The sequence below is a fragment of the Ambystoma mexicanum genome, chromosome 1q (genome assembly GCF_040938575.1).
Source record: "Ambystoma mexicanum isolate Mex_15411 chromosome 1q, UKY_AmexF1_1, whole genome shotgun sequence".
NCBI lineage: Eukaryota > Metazoa > Chordata > Amphibia > Caudata > Ambystomatidae > Ambystoma > Ambystoma mexicanum.
This window is the reverse complement of record NC_090922.1, coordinates 795,475,263-795,490,131: the sequence shown is the minus strand read 5'-3', so window position 1 is coordinate 795,490,131 and position 14,869 is coordinate 795,475,263. Positions and strand designations below refer to the sequence as shown.

The window sequence follows — 14,869 nt, the reverse complement described above, 5'->3', positions numbered from 1 at the left end:
ATAGGAGATCTTGCAATATGTAGCAGATCTAGAGATGAGAGCCACTATGTATAGCTGATCTTGTGGGGACACCCAGTATGTTCCATGAAAGCCTTATCCCACATCTAGTGAGGAGAGCATGTGTTCTTCCATTAAATGTGTGCCATATCTAGCAGGAAGAGCTGGCATTCTCCTCTTACAGGTATAACATCCCTGCTGAGAAGTGCCGGACTGCTCCATTAAAGTGCATAGCGCCACCCTCCCAAAGCCCCCAGTACCCGTCCCAACTCTCTCCCTCTCAAGCACGCAGTATCGCAGGAGCTGAGAGCCTGGCACTGCTTGCCAAATAATGCATCTGCTCAGCAGACGGCGGCCCTGGCACGACACGCTCTTTGATGTTAACGCACCACTTTGTTTGAAATCAGGATTTATAAACTCGTCAATATGTGGAAACATATTTCATGATCCAATCCCCTTTCCATATACCTTTACCTAAAAGTAAACCTTACATTTTTATTATCACGCAGTGCTTGGGGTCCTCACAGTCGAAGTAGTGGAGCCGCCACACAGGTCATCGCAGGCCACATACTATGACACTGACTGGCCCCCAAATAGGGCCACAAACCCCCCACCATCCAAACCTGCTGCTCACTGCTCCCCGTCTCCAGTTACAGGTTTCAGCAAACCTGCGTCTGCCGCTGTACAAAAAAAACGCAGGGGTGCAGCAGCGGTGGGGAAAGGGAGGGGGCGAGGGGTGGCAAGAAACACTCCATCAACCGGCACCGTGCGCCGTGCATATAAACCCTGGCAGGAGAGAGCGCTACCTCCAGAGACCCAGCAGCCTCACGCCTGCCCCTCCAGCCAGCATCACAGCACGGGCGCCAGGCGGAGGCACAGGCGGCGGGGGCGCAGGGCCGCAGCACGGCGGCAGCACCGAGCGAGACCCTCAGGCCTTCACTTCAACGCTTGTGCAGCCTTCTTCCTTCCCGATTACACGCGCTCGCAAAGGCGCTGGGATGCTGCTTTCAGGCGCTTTGGTCTTCGCTTTAGCGGCTCTTAGCCAAGCAGGTGAGTGTCCATTTTAGTATAACTTTATAGACCGAGTGAAGGGTCGTTAACGTGTTATAATTACCGGCACCTAAGCCATGGCCCGAGGCAAGCCCATGGCTATAGGTTCAGCTAGTGTCATTGTCACAAGCATGAGGATCCCTGCTGGGGTCTATAGGGTTGGGCAGTGAAATAAAACATGTTAGTTTAACTGTGAGTAAATACAATTCTAAATTACGCTCTTCGTCTGATGCACCCTACAATCACCTGCATCACTTGACAAACTTCAAAATGTATTTATACATTGACAATGTATCCTAATGTATCAATGAACAACATGTAAATGCATTTCCCAGCTGTACGTACCCTGTAACTAAGTACCCCATAAGTAACAGCGCCTCGATGCCTTTTGTGCACTACACAAATGTATAAATAAATAAATAGTGAAGGCAAGAAGAAACTCCTGGAGACCTGCGCAAAATGTTGGTGTCTTGCAAATTTGAATGATCTCAGTGCAAATGATGCCCTTCCTGGTGACACGTGTTTCGGCGGGTTTGCAAGACGCAACAATTTGGCGCACTTCTCTGGGAGTTTCTTTTTGCCTTTCCAGTTTGGTGGTGTTTGGCTTGTTCACCACCTACTTCAGTGAGACGCCACAGACTATAATTAGGAAATATATATAAAAATATCTGACGGATTCAAGGATAGTAGGTATTTATAAGTGTCGCCGACCAAGACCAGCCTTAGGAAAAGCCAAGGTTTTGTGTTTTAGTGTTTGACTAGGTTGTTTTCATAAGTTAAGCATTACAATTGCAACCATGGTTGAACCGGAACAGGTTGTTGTATGGGCATGCATTAGCCATGCTGTAAAAGCAAACAATTTCTCTATAGGAAAGTGCAAGCATCGTGCCAGGTTTTAGCTTTTTTGTATGGTGGGTTAAATTGAATGTTGCAATGAAAAAAATGTCCTCCCACTAAGTGTCTTGTTGAACGACATCTTGGATTGAAATAGTGTTGCTGTTGACCTGTCTGCTTTTAAAGTCATAATGTTCCGAATACAGTCAATAACAGTAGTTATTGACCTCACGCTGAAGATTCTGTCTGACGGGAGGTCAATATGGATCCCCATGTGCTAATACAACATGTGTCTGCTCTTATAAATTGTGACCTATCCCGACACATGTGTCGTCCTTCCCCGCATCCCCATCCTTTCCACACTTTAGCCACGGTGGACTACACTATTTATATTTTCGCAATAATCACAACATTCAAGTTTGGCTGGGTTGATCGCGTTATGTGCAATGTTTTTTTGCACCTCTACCCCATTTACCACTTCCTTTCCTGAATGCTGCCAGCTGCTGTGTTGATTATTGAAGTAGATCAGTGTTGGCTGATGAATTTTTTAAGTGTAGGAGTGTTGTTTTTTCCCCATTAAGTGGCGCATGTGAATGCATTTAACAACCAAGCATGAACCATTCCGGGGTTCTGGGGAGGATTCAAAATCTTTAGAATATTCGGTTGAAAAGGGCATTTTACTGAACAATCTTTGCAAAACATTAGTTAACGAGTCATGCAACTAGCAAACTGTTCTGTAGGGTAACTCATGAGATAGCCCAATAGATGTGATGTCACCAACAGTCAATCAATCAATCAATCAATCAATCGATCAAATGTTTATTCAACTGTAGAACACAATCCTCAAACAATCCTAAAATGAACCTTTAATAAAAAACAGACAATATATCTATATTTAAAACTGTTTGATAAGAATCCAAAGATATACAAATATGAATCCATATTTGCAAACAATTTAAGTTACAAATATATGATGATCATAGTCGTAATATTGCTAAGGACGTCCCCGGGACAAGCCCTATGACATAAACAAACTGCTCCTGCTTACAACTGAAGAGAGACAGCAAAGAGCACAGATTTACAGTGTGAGTTGTTTCCTAGAGGACATTCTTATTTTTAGGGCAATGCGCTGATAGGATATTGAAGCTCATCTAATATGTGGAGTCTCCTCCTTTAGCAAGGAACATGATGCAGGTCTGCATTGGCAGAGGTTACATTCTCTTAATATTGTTTTCAAAGTCTTCCTCGTGACACAAGCGTAAACTGGACAAATGACTATTATAATTGCTCTTTTATAGCACGCTTAATACCTGAGATCCGTTTGTACGCGTGAGACCGGGATTTCAACCTGTGTTGCGCTGACATTGTCTTGCTTTCAAGACAAAAAACTTTGCCCCTGAGCTATCCTCCCGGCCCTACAAAAAAGCAATACAAAGTGCAGTAAGTCTTCCCTTGGCACCTGACAGATGGGGCAACCGGTCTTAACATCGTGTCCTGACCAGGCAGCTATTATAGCTCTTACCGTGGGCAGTTTCGTCTTGCTCTGGTAATGGGAGACCGGTTCCTGCTATAATCAATCCAGGCTAAATAGTCCTGCACTATGCTGGCTTATGATATTAAATGGTTCGATTGGAGACCTTCTTTAACTCGTTGCTTTCTCTCTCAACTTGAAGAAAATACATAACGCAAGATTTTAGATTGGTAAAAAGCACTGGAGTAACTTTGCTGAAAATGTTGGGGGGACATGACAACTGAAAGAAAGGGGCAGGGTGGAGGAAAGGCGAATGGTGGCTCTGAGGGAGAACACTAAACTACTACACCACAGGAGTCAATTGCCGACACTCTGTTATAACTTTCATAATACTGGTGGCATATCTTTAAAATTCAATTCTAAAGACACTCCAGTCTTCTGAAACATATAATAGTACAGTTGGTCTTTAGAATTCACTGCATTGACAACAGTAAAAAAGCCTGTGCCTCCTCTGCATAAAGAGTGCCTGCAAGCAGGCTGAAGGGAGCTTGTGTTTGATATTTGCCACCAGGGCACTGACTCAAACAAGCATATAGACATAATACAAAATGGATGCCTGCAAGATTTTAAAACAGCATTAAGTTGCCTATTCTGATATCATTAATTACTTCCAACATTCGGACTCATTTTAAATTAAGGTATGTTTTTCTGTGTTCAAATGACCTCAAGCACTAGCATACCGAGTGGGAGGCCAGACCGGGACATTTGCCATTGGGACAGCACTCCCGTTTGGCACCTCAAAGAGGGTGCGCAAGGGTAAAGGTGTCCCACTGGCAGGACAATGTGCGCTGAGCAATTCCTGTTCAGCATGGTGATTGTCCTGGCAGCAGGACACCTTAACCTGTCCGAAATGGTAGAGGTTTCCTGCTGCCAGGAAAATGTCCCAAGGAGCTCCGGGATGCAGAGGGTCCTCACGTTTCTTTGTGTCAACAGAGCATTAGAATGTGAGCCATTAGGCGCTGATGGGAGGGAGGGGCGACTATTAGCACAGACTTTTGTCCCTTTAGAAATGTGTATGGGAGGGAGTGAGCAGAAGTGAGAAGGGTGCAAAATGTTGCATGCTTTATGAAATAATGTCCATGGCTTTAAAACCCAAGTGGGATTTGTTAGGCTCACGTTAATGTGCATGATACTTTTGTGACTTTGCATGCAGGATGGGGAGAATAAAACTAAATCCATACTCTCATTCCTCAACATATTTGTACAGTTTGTCTACTTTGAAAGGCTAGCTTATTATATAATGTGGTTTGCTCCAAGGCACTGCTATAAATAATTATGTAAGCAGATGAAATGTAAAGAAAAACCTTAATAAATATCTATATAAACTAAACCTCGTTAGATGTGCACAGTTGCTTAAATTGTCCACATCCCAGTTTCACCATTTAACCAAAGTGTTTGATCCTGGGAAATTCATTTAATCCCATTGTGTCTTATCTGAAGTTCTGTACATGATTCTGATTCACTTCAAAGCGTATGTTACTATATCATTCTATTATAATAAAAAAGCCTGATGCCTATAGAGTTGCTCCATATATAACAATAGTGCATTTTAGGTATTTTGCACCTCAAACTTATATGCCACTTGGCTTACTTATGGCAACTTATTCTAAAGTCACTACCGTGGTGTCTCAAGTATCAAAGACTGATGCTCCTCCTTCCAATGTCCTTTTCAGTGAAGTCACGTGCAAGCCATATGCAAATTAGGAGGTTTCCATATGTTTTGCCTCTGAGGGCCTGGTCGGAGCTCTAATAGATAGGTTTCTTGCATCTGCAATGATCCTGCAGTTTTATGTGTAAAAATGCCATCTGCCACTAATGTTAACAGAAAAGGTGGGGGTGTGAATGAGACTATTACACACACTGCATTTTGTGGCTCACCTCAGACCCCACTCTTGCAATGCTAAAAACACCCCTGACACCAAATGTGACCCTTCACTAGGGTCAGCCCGCAGCCCAGCCCTCCAGCAAACATACACGCAGCTGAGCTCAGCTCTGCATTATGTCATGAGACAGTGAGAGCCTGGCCGGGTACCTCAACCAGGCCTGCGCTGTCCAATTACATGATCCATGAATGTGGCGGCCACAATGCAGCCCCCCGGCCCTCCCACCAAAAGATGGGGGGGACAAAAAGGCATGCCACAAAAGTTATGGGAGGACTTGTCCCCCCTCCCCCCTCTTTAATTACACGCATGGTAAAAAGAAGGTCCTCAAGCGAGGTAGGAATATTAAAGTGACTGTGCACTTGTTCTGCGCAGGAAAGTGTTTATGTGCTGAATCCATGGGGCCTTGATGTAATGGGATTTTGTGATGAGAGAGTAAATGGTAAAATGTGTAAGCTTGTTCTTGCTATTTTGCCCGATTCGCATCCACTGCAGAACCGGTTCCAGGGATCGGTCATCTTCTAACATACATACACACAGTTTACATAAATTCAGTTCAAGGTGCGTTGCAACATTGGATGTTGGATGAGGTAGCCCTATTTGTTTCTTTAAAAAGATGTTTCCAGTGATCGACAGCTTGGAAAGATCTGACATGCCCCATAAATTCATGCCATATCTTGCAACCACCACTGCTTTGGCTCCATGCACCTCAGGGGCCATCCCAACGAGAAAGCCCTACACGCCTTCATGAAGCCAGACACTCCACCAATGGACTGTTGCATTTTGGCCTCTTGTTTGGCCGGATGAGGACTTCCACTGAGTCAAGTACTGAGCCGTACACTCAGATAGTCAAACTCAGAGAGCCAGAGAATTGTATTGTTTCCTGTGTAAATAGTGCGGCTCATGAATGGTTATTCTTCTGTTCCCTCGGCAAAGCATTACTTCTGCTTTTGCCGCATTCACTTTAAGCTCTAAAGAGCTCATGGAGTTGGTGTATGCTGTGACAAGGGTTTGAAGGGCATGGGTGTTCTTGCCAGTAGCACTCTGTCATCAGCCTATACCAATGCAGGTATGAAATGATTGCTGATCTTTGGTGCGTCTGCACCAGAGTCCAGCAAGGCGCTAAGAAGACCATTGATGTATAAAGAGAACCGAAGTGGTGCGAATGAAAACAGCCGTGTCGACCTCCTAGGTCAACCAGGAAATTGCCACTACAATTACCATTTGTCCCAGTTTCGACACACGAATGCTAGTCCTGATGGATAGGGTCCACTGTGTTCGCATTTTCATGGTGCTTTGCCCACAACATAAACCAGCATTGCCATTGGTGGAAAAATCGGAAATTACTTTGCATGTAGGTCATTATAGACTACCATTCAGAATGTACAAAAATAAAGCTTGTATCATACACCTTTTGCTCAACATGTTACTATTACTATTTATATATATATTTCAGATGGGTTTATTATGGGATCTGTGCATGCTTCAAGACATCTTGCTATACAATGCAGTTTTACATTACTTTATTTCTGGGTTTTTTTACACTTGATTGCCAAGAATCCACCCTAAACCCCACCCCATCACTCCCCTCTAACCTCTTAATGTGGAATCCCAGAGTATTTTCTTACACTTTCCTGCCCTTAGCATTGCCCTGTAAAACATGTTTTCAAGATACATGCCTTCACAATACATGCATTGGCCCGCACAGCTCGTTTTATCAGGGATGCCCCATAAAATATACCATGATTGTCCTGCAAAATATATTTTCATGAATCATGTCCCTACAATGTATGCCAGCATTGCCACAGTAGCATATCTTCGTGAAGCCTGCACCATAGCGTCACAACAAAAAGCATTTCCATGAAAACCAGGGCAAAAAGGGGCAGATCTGTAGACCACTGCATCCTCTAACCCCATCATTACTGCTTGGAAGATGCAGGTGAGTAACCTTCCGGTGCAGCCATAATGCCCAGATTCGATCTGTGACATTTAGGGCATATTTCCTCCCTTTGCACCCTCCTTCCTTTCCCTGTCTGCCTCTGCCCCGCGCGGCCCTGATTAGTGTTCCTCAAAGTCACGCAACCTGCATCACTCTACAAATCAGCACTTCCAAAGGCTGCCTGCCTGGGCAGCCGGGCGATGGGCAAAAGCAAAAAGTGACACCTGTGTGCCTGGTGCCAAAGCCCTGTTCCTGCCACACCTTCACCCAGCAGACAGATCATCAGTCAGGTAAAGCAGACAATACCTTTTCCTAGTTTTTACTGAATTCTGTCAGAAAGTGGCAATTCAAATCTAGAGTAATTCATTTTTGCTGTCAAACAATATCCTTTTGTAGGTAGATTTACTCTCCTTTGTTGATAGAGAATTTCATCATGTAAGTAGTTAACTCTTAGTGCATTCCTGCCTTCATCTGAAAATCAAAAACTCTGAGCTGTATGCCCCGCCCATAGCCACGCAAGACTCCGCCCAATTGTACAAGGCTCTGCCCACATGTCAAAAAGTTGTTGTAGCCGCCATAGAAACACGTTTGCAGTATTAGAAACCCTATTTCTATTATAATCTATGCAACACACAGCTGCCTCGCCTAAAGAAAGTTACTTGCACTAAATTCATCCTTTCAGTTCCTTAAACTATATTGATTGTATGGCCGGCTAGGTGCACAAAACTGCCCCAAATGAAACTGTACCCTCAAGAAATACATTTACCATTTTTTTAGTGCCCTTTTGTATTTGGCAACCGTACATTACTCCACACACGCACAAGCAGAACACACGACATACACAGGCCGCAGCAGATCAACAGCACTGGCTTCTTTGAAACAGGCAGCCATGGTTGGGTGCCTCCCAAGGCGGGGGCCAGGTACTTGCTCTCCAAGCCATATCTACCCTGTGTTAAGGACCAGCCGTAGTTTGTTATATATTGGAATCACTGTGAATGCTGGGGCAAACGGAGTGGTGTAATGTGAAATTGGGGATTGTTACAATACATACATTCGAGAAGCTGCAAGAGGACGCCCTAGGCTCCTGATCTTAATTTTGTCTCCCTGAAGTGAATTACTGTAATAATGTGACTTCAGGGGTCTTCTTGAGCTTCTTACATATACTTTATTACATAGTCACACTAAGCTACATAAAAGGATAACCACTGGGTCCCATTACCCAGGCTCAACTGACACAAGATAGAACCTTCATCTACCAAAAATGCCATATGATATCACAGGCCCTGACATACACAGACAAGCACTTCATAACACATCACCTCCCTTTCCAATGATACACAAACGCCTAACGCACACCAACAAGCACTTCACAACACATCTCCCTCCTTTCCCAGAATGCACATCACAACACATCCCCCTCCGTTCCACATACCAGCACGGGGAACATAAATGCACAGAAAAGCACTTCACAACAATTACATTTGCATATTTGGCACTTAAAATGACCAATATATCATTTTTTAAATTGGGTATGCGTTGTTTGTCGCTGCACTTGCAGCATTTCACTTCTAATTTCAATGCGCTTGTCCTCATCTTGGTGCGTCTAGTCCTTCTACTCAATGCGGTTCAAGCTGGATAGATTAGTTAACGGGCTGGGGTCTCGTCAAATTCTCTTTGTTGTGTCTGTCGCTGGCATCCGTTTTCCATATGAGTGGAGAGATAATCACAAGGCATTGCCCCATCCTGAATGCCACACAATCACAGGGTCTGGCAGCTGCTTTTAATCACAGGATGTTGCAAATTTCTATCTCTTGAAACACGGCCCACCTGCTCTTTGCCCATCTCCACAACCCTGATTCTGCGGCAGAAAACACAAAGACTCCAAGCTCTTCCCTGGAGTCCCGGAGAAGAGCGTGAAAACCCTGAGTCTCCGGGCTAAACCCAGAGGTTAGGCAGGTATGTCTTAGCGCCAGGTTACTGCACTGCACTTCTGGAGGAAATCATTTTGCTGGTAGAGAACTTAATATAACTTTCACACCCCGCCACAGGAGTGGACATGGCGTTTAAATGCCCGCCAGCCCGAGCTCAGGCTGTGGGCCGTTAAACGCCATGTCTGCTCCGGCGGCGCGGTGTGAAAGTTATTCGCACCCCAGAGATTTACCGGGGTGTGGATAATTTTGTATTTTTGTTTTATTCCATTGGGAGATGTGCTCAGCGTGACCACGTCTCCCGTCGGAAACATAAAACAAAAAATGGCCGCCTTTTTCAGATGACGGTGGCCTTTGAAAACATGTTAAAAGATGGCTGTTGTCACCTGAAAAGAGACATAGTGCCTTTTCTATTTTGATGGCGGGGGCCAGACAAAAGGAGCATCAGGGTCCAAAGCCTTGCACTCCGGTCCTGATGCTCCTCCTGCAGGTAAGTTGGAGGTGGGGGAGGGAAATTGGGTTTATCAAACGTGGGGAGGCAACAGGGAGAGCCTCCCTGTTGCATCTCCGCGTTAGAAAAAAAAAGAAAAAAAGCGCCACGAGGGGAAGGGCATCGGGTGGTTGGCACAGTGGGCAGTGATTGTGTAATTTCGCCCGCTGTTCCAGCCACCTGATTGGCTGAGTGCCCTTCCCTGGTTGTGAATTGCATATCGACATTAAACCACTCTGATGGCAGAAAATTTCGTTGTGGAGTAACTTATATTGCAGGTACATAATAGCTTTGTGTAGCTCGATTCATTCGGTTTGCTGCTAAAGATTTTCATTTGCCAGCCAGTTGAACCCATTGCACCGTCAGATAATTGCATTACATATCTATATCATTTAATTTTGCTGCTAGAGAATTTCCTTCTGTAACTAGATTCATTTTAATTTTGCTGACAGAGCATTTAATTGCACCCCTAAATTTACCCATTCTGCTGTCAGTAAATTCCGTTGTGTGGCTAGACTAGCTCATACTGCGCGCACACAATGTCTATGTGGAGCTAAATTCACTAATTGTGCTGCTGCTAGACGCTCTCCTTGATTTCATTTTGCAGCAAGACTGCCTCATTCTTCGAAGCTAGACTAACTTCTATCTGCTGTTATATGAACTCTATTTCTGCTGTTCATCCCACTTGCTATCTACCTAGCTAGATGAGTTCCTTTGGGTGCTAGATTTCATTCTTTCCCAATACATGATCTGTTCATTGGGCAGGCAGATTATTTTCAGCTTGTTGCCTGGATTTTTCTTTTTACTGCTAGATACATTCATTGTATAGCTAAATTAATTTCATGACACTATCAAACTTGTTCCTTAGAAGCTAGAAAACTCTTTGTACGTCTGGACTAACTTCTTTACACTACAAAATAAATTTGTTTCTGCTGCTAGAGTAACTTCATTTATGCTAATCTAATTCAGTGCACAGCTACATTAATCTGTGTAGCTAGTAGATTAATTGGTTTGTTCCTAGATCTTGCTGCTAAATATTTTGTGTCTGCAGTTGGAAAACGTCTTAAGTATTCAGATGAATGCTTTTTGCTGCTGGATCAATTCACTTCGGCTGCTAGATTAAATCACTTTTGCTGCCAAATATATTGAATTAACCTCTAACAACCTAAATAAACTTCAGGGAAATGTCAAACTCTGCCAACGTGCAGGGCAGCGCAGAAGCGCGCGCGTGCGTACGTACACACACACACACACACACACACACACACACACACACACACACACACACACTCTTAGATGACCTTAAAACCTGTAGCTCCTCCACCTTCAGCTCAATCTGAAGTTCACTTCTTGCACTTGTGGTCTGCTCTTCACGGTGATGCCTCTGCCACTCCTGTAATAGACATTGAAGGATTGTGTTGACCGAACCAACCAAGTCTTTCTCCTGTCTTGGGTATGCCATTGCAGGAGTGAATTGACTTGTCCTTAGATAAGATTGTGCTCTGGACGACATGCTCTCTCACTCTCTCACCCCATGAGTAGACCATATCGCTGGCTGAGATACCAAACACCTACTGCACTTAGAGCAGGATAACTGATGTACCTGACCTTATCCCAATTTGCCAATTTTCCATTGAAATTCTGTAAAATAAGGTAACCATAGAACAACAACGTAATGCTTATATGGAAGCGGGATCTGAAGATCTGTGCGGTACCTGTTCTCCTGCTGGAGATAGGAACCAAACAGGAGGTTGTGAGGGGGCCTATGCCCTGTTGTATTCCCCAGCCCCCGGTGGAGGAGTTTAGAAAATATTTTGATAGGGGAGCAACTGGTGCCCGAGTGTCGTGGGTACATCATTCATGTTGGAGCACTGTGACGAGGAAGAAGGATGACGTGGAAATCATTCTTCCAAAGTGGCCGGGATAGCAACATTTACGCGATATTTCGATTGATTCAGAAATGTTCTGGGCACTTTACTTGTTGTTCTGGTGGTGGGCAGCAAGTGCCAGTGAATGTATTATTTTCTTCTGAGAAAAATGTCTCTTTCCCGATCTTTGTTAACTTTTGTGTTATAAAAAATAAGCTGTCACTAATTTTTTATATTTTCTTAACCATTTCTATTTTAATGTGTCACAAAGGTTTGCCAGCATAGGCATCCATCATTAGGCCCAAAATATTACAGAACTAAACTGCCGTCATGTGTTCACCCTGCATGTCCTGCATAATTCCATGTCGATAACAATTACTTTTGTTAATTTGGGTGATATTAACCATAAATTATATACTAAAATATGAAACAGGCGTATTAACCCACTGTGCTGTATTTTAAAGGATAGTTCAGTGCATCTGGGGGCATATCACAGCCAAATATTACATTGTTTCTAAAACTGAAGTGAGAAGTGGAAATGAAAAACCCTGGCAATGTTTTAGTTCATTCCCCCTAAATAGTTCAGGAGGGTGTCATTTCTTATCCATCTTCAATCCTTTGGGGAGGGTTTTTGATATTGGAGCCTCGGGGGTTCAGCTACCTGAAACCACCCAGGTGGAATTTTGAGAGAAGGCTAAAGGTATAGCGGCGGCGCATTCCAAGATGATACAAACACATAAAGTTCCCAGCTCTGTGTCTTGTTTCAAAGAAACACTGCCATTCCATTGCCCCATGTGTGTTGCTTCTAAAAATCCTTTGGTATCAACCACCCCACTCCTTAGCTCTCTACCAACCCTTTTTCGTTATCCCACTCTTTTACTATGCGCGACTCGGCGGGCAGGCCTTTTACTATGCGCGACTCGGCGGGCAAGCCTTTTCAGTTCAGTCAGTGTGTCTTTGGAACTCCCTTCCCCTTGCCATCCAATGCTCTCCTGATCGGCTCCACTTCCGGAAAACAGTAACGCCCTGGCTCTTTCCTGAACAACACTCTGCATGTTCGTAATCTGTCTTTTCTTCAACAGTGGCTCTTTTGGGCTTACTGCACAAAATTACCCAGACTCGCTTTTAAGTGGAAAAGGTTGCTTTAATGTGACAGGCCACAGCTCACAAAAACCACTAACCTGGCTCCCTGGCCTTACAGACTAACATATCCATTTTAACAATTGCCAAACAAATAAATAAAAAAAACAATTTCAATTCCCCAACAATTAAATAATTAATCAATTTAAATTCTTCCCTCCCTGTCCCTTGCTCCCTCCCCTTCCATTAAATTCCTCTCAACCTCATTCTGCTTTCTCCCATCTTCTCCCAGAGGCCACACCCCTCCTTCTTCAATACCTCTTCCCGCTAGTTTGTACCCTGGGGAAAGCCAGTTTGTGCAAACAGCACCACCCCCTCCTTTACCACGTTAGTACCCCATTGTGCTTCCTGCACCCCTCCTCCAAAGGGCCATGTGCCCGGCACGAGAAAAACCCTCCCCTGAGGTGTTCTTTCTGCCCCACCCCCTTCTTACCCAACTTCTACTCTACCTCCAAATCCTTAAGATATCCTCGAACGCCCATCTAACATCCCCCAGTTAATATCCCCATGTTCCCCAATGACGACAAATGCACCCCGTTCCCTCGAACAATGAAAAATCCTCATAAATGATTTCCTGGTACCCCAACATTTGCACCCCACAGGATCCGCAAAACTTCCCCATCTCCCTGTTAATCCTTTCTTAGTCCTTTCTACAGCACCTTCGTTCACTTTCCCTGCTCCATACTCTTTTTGACAATAACTTAGTCCAGACCAGCGCCACCTTGGGTCCTATCTCCCTTATCCAACTCAGGTCCCTTTCCTCTTTTTAGCAGTGACCCCCCTATATCCTTAACTAGCTCACTCTCCCTTGCATGCATAATTATTGCAGCCGAAACCCCATGCCGCTCCCTCAAACCCCCTAGCATAGGCAGCAGTTGGCCTCACCTAAGTCGCCCTATCACCAATCACCTCACTAAAGCAATGTTATAGCTACATTCCAATTGTGTCAGGAAAATGATTTTTCCTGCATCTTTCTCTGCCCATTTTTCACTCCTTCGTGCCACATCTGCAAAAGAAACATTGTTATGAGTTTTCTGTCCACCAACTACCTTAACCCCTCTATCCCCCCAATCTCTATCCTCATAACCAACCCCATTCCCCAGCTCTCTGATGTACCCCTTGTATTTTCCCTATTTCCATTGCCCCAAACCCTTGACTTTCTCCTCAGACAGACCCATCCTACTACCTTCTGATCCTGACCCCATCCTAAAAGAATGAGTTCTGACCTTTTCAGCTCTCTCCCCCAACGCCCATTGAGCCCTCCTCATGACCCCTCAAACTTGAGCTGCCGTCACCACCGACACCTTTCCATGCTGAACAACAAACCCTCTCTTCCCCTACATGTTTCTCGCTGCGATACTCACTATCTAACTAGGCACAATCCTTTACCCCCTCTATCCAGAAGCACACAACATCCCTTCCCTTTCATAAATCTGGTCAAGAACATGACCCTCTCCCACGATTATCAGCACACCCCCACCCGAGATCTTGGACAACTTCAATAACCGGGATGCTGAAACTGGTCTCCTGCTTATCCTTACCCTTCCCGTTTCCCTTGCCCATCCTTCCAGAATCCTACGTGCCATTTCACTGCCGCTGGGCTTAAAACCCAAACCATTTCCCATAATAGCTATGCCCTCCAATTTCCTCACTATCGTTGCCCTGAACTAACCATTGTCCATACCCCCAGCATAAAATCCACCACCTCATCCCTTACTCTCTTCCACTCTCTTTGCATGCTGTCCCCCTCTTTCCCAGTTGGCATACACGGGTCTCCTGTCTGTACCATTTAATTCCCACTGCACACTGCCCCTGTGACACCACATCCCTTCCTCTATACCATTGCAACCGATGTTCACCCTTGCAAATGTTCCATATCATTGATGTTTCCGCCACTGAACCAGGGGCCATCTGTGCACCCCCGTCCATGCAGTTCCCTCTCATCGCTGTTCCACCCCACTGCACCAGAGGCCAAAACGTGCAACCCTGTCCATGCAGTTCCTTCTCATCGCTGTTCCACCCCACTGCACCAGGGGCCAACAGTGCACTCCCATCCATGCAGTTCAATCCCTCCAACTTGCCACTTCATGTAGCATCACTGCCCATGTATCCCCTTGTGTGCAGCTCTTCTTCTGCTCCTTTACCCCAGCGCAAATCCTCTGATATAGCCCCTTTTTGCCCCCAGTAAATTCTCCCAGAAATCTTAGCCAAA

The 14,869-nt window shown here is 44.9% G+C and overlaps 1 protein-coding gene across 1 annotated transcript in view; it reads left to right on the top strand.

The window, feature by feature from the left end:
* Positions 1-969: 969 nt before the first annotated feature.
* The window catches only part of LOC138558672 (prostaglandin G/H synthase 2-like), a 101,074-nt gene continuing 87,174 nt past the window's right edge, over positions 970-14,869 (top strand). Inside the window, exon 1 of the mRNA XM_069642674.1 lies at positions 970-1,047. Within this exon, the coding sequence (XP_069498775.1) occupies positions 996-1,047 (52 nt within the window). The 5' untranslated portion in view covers positions 970-995. The remainder of the gene's footprint in view (positions 1,048-14,869) is intronic.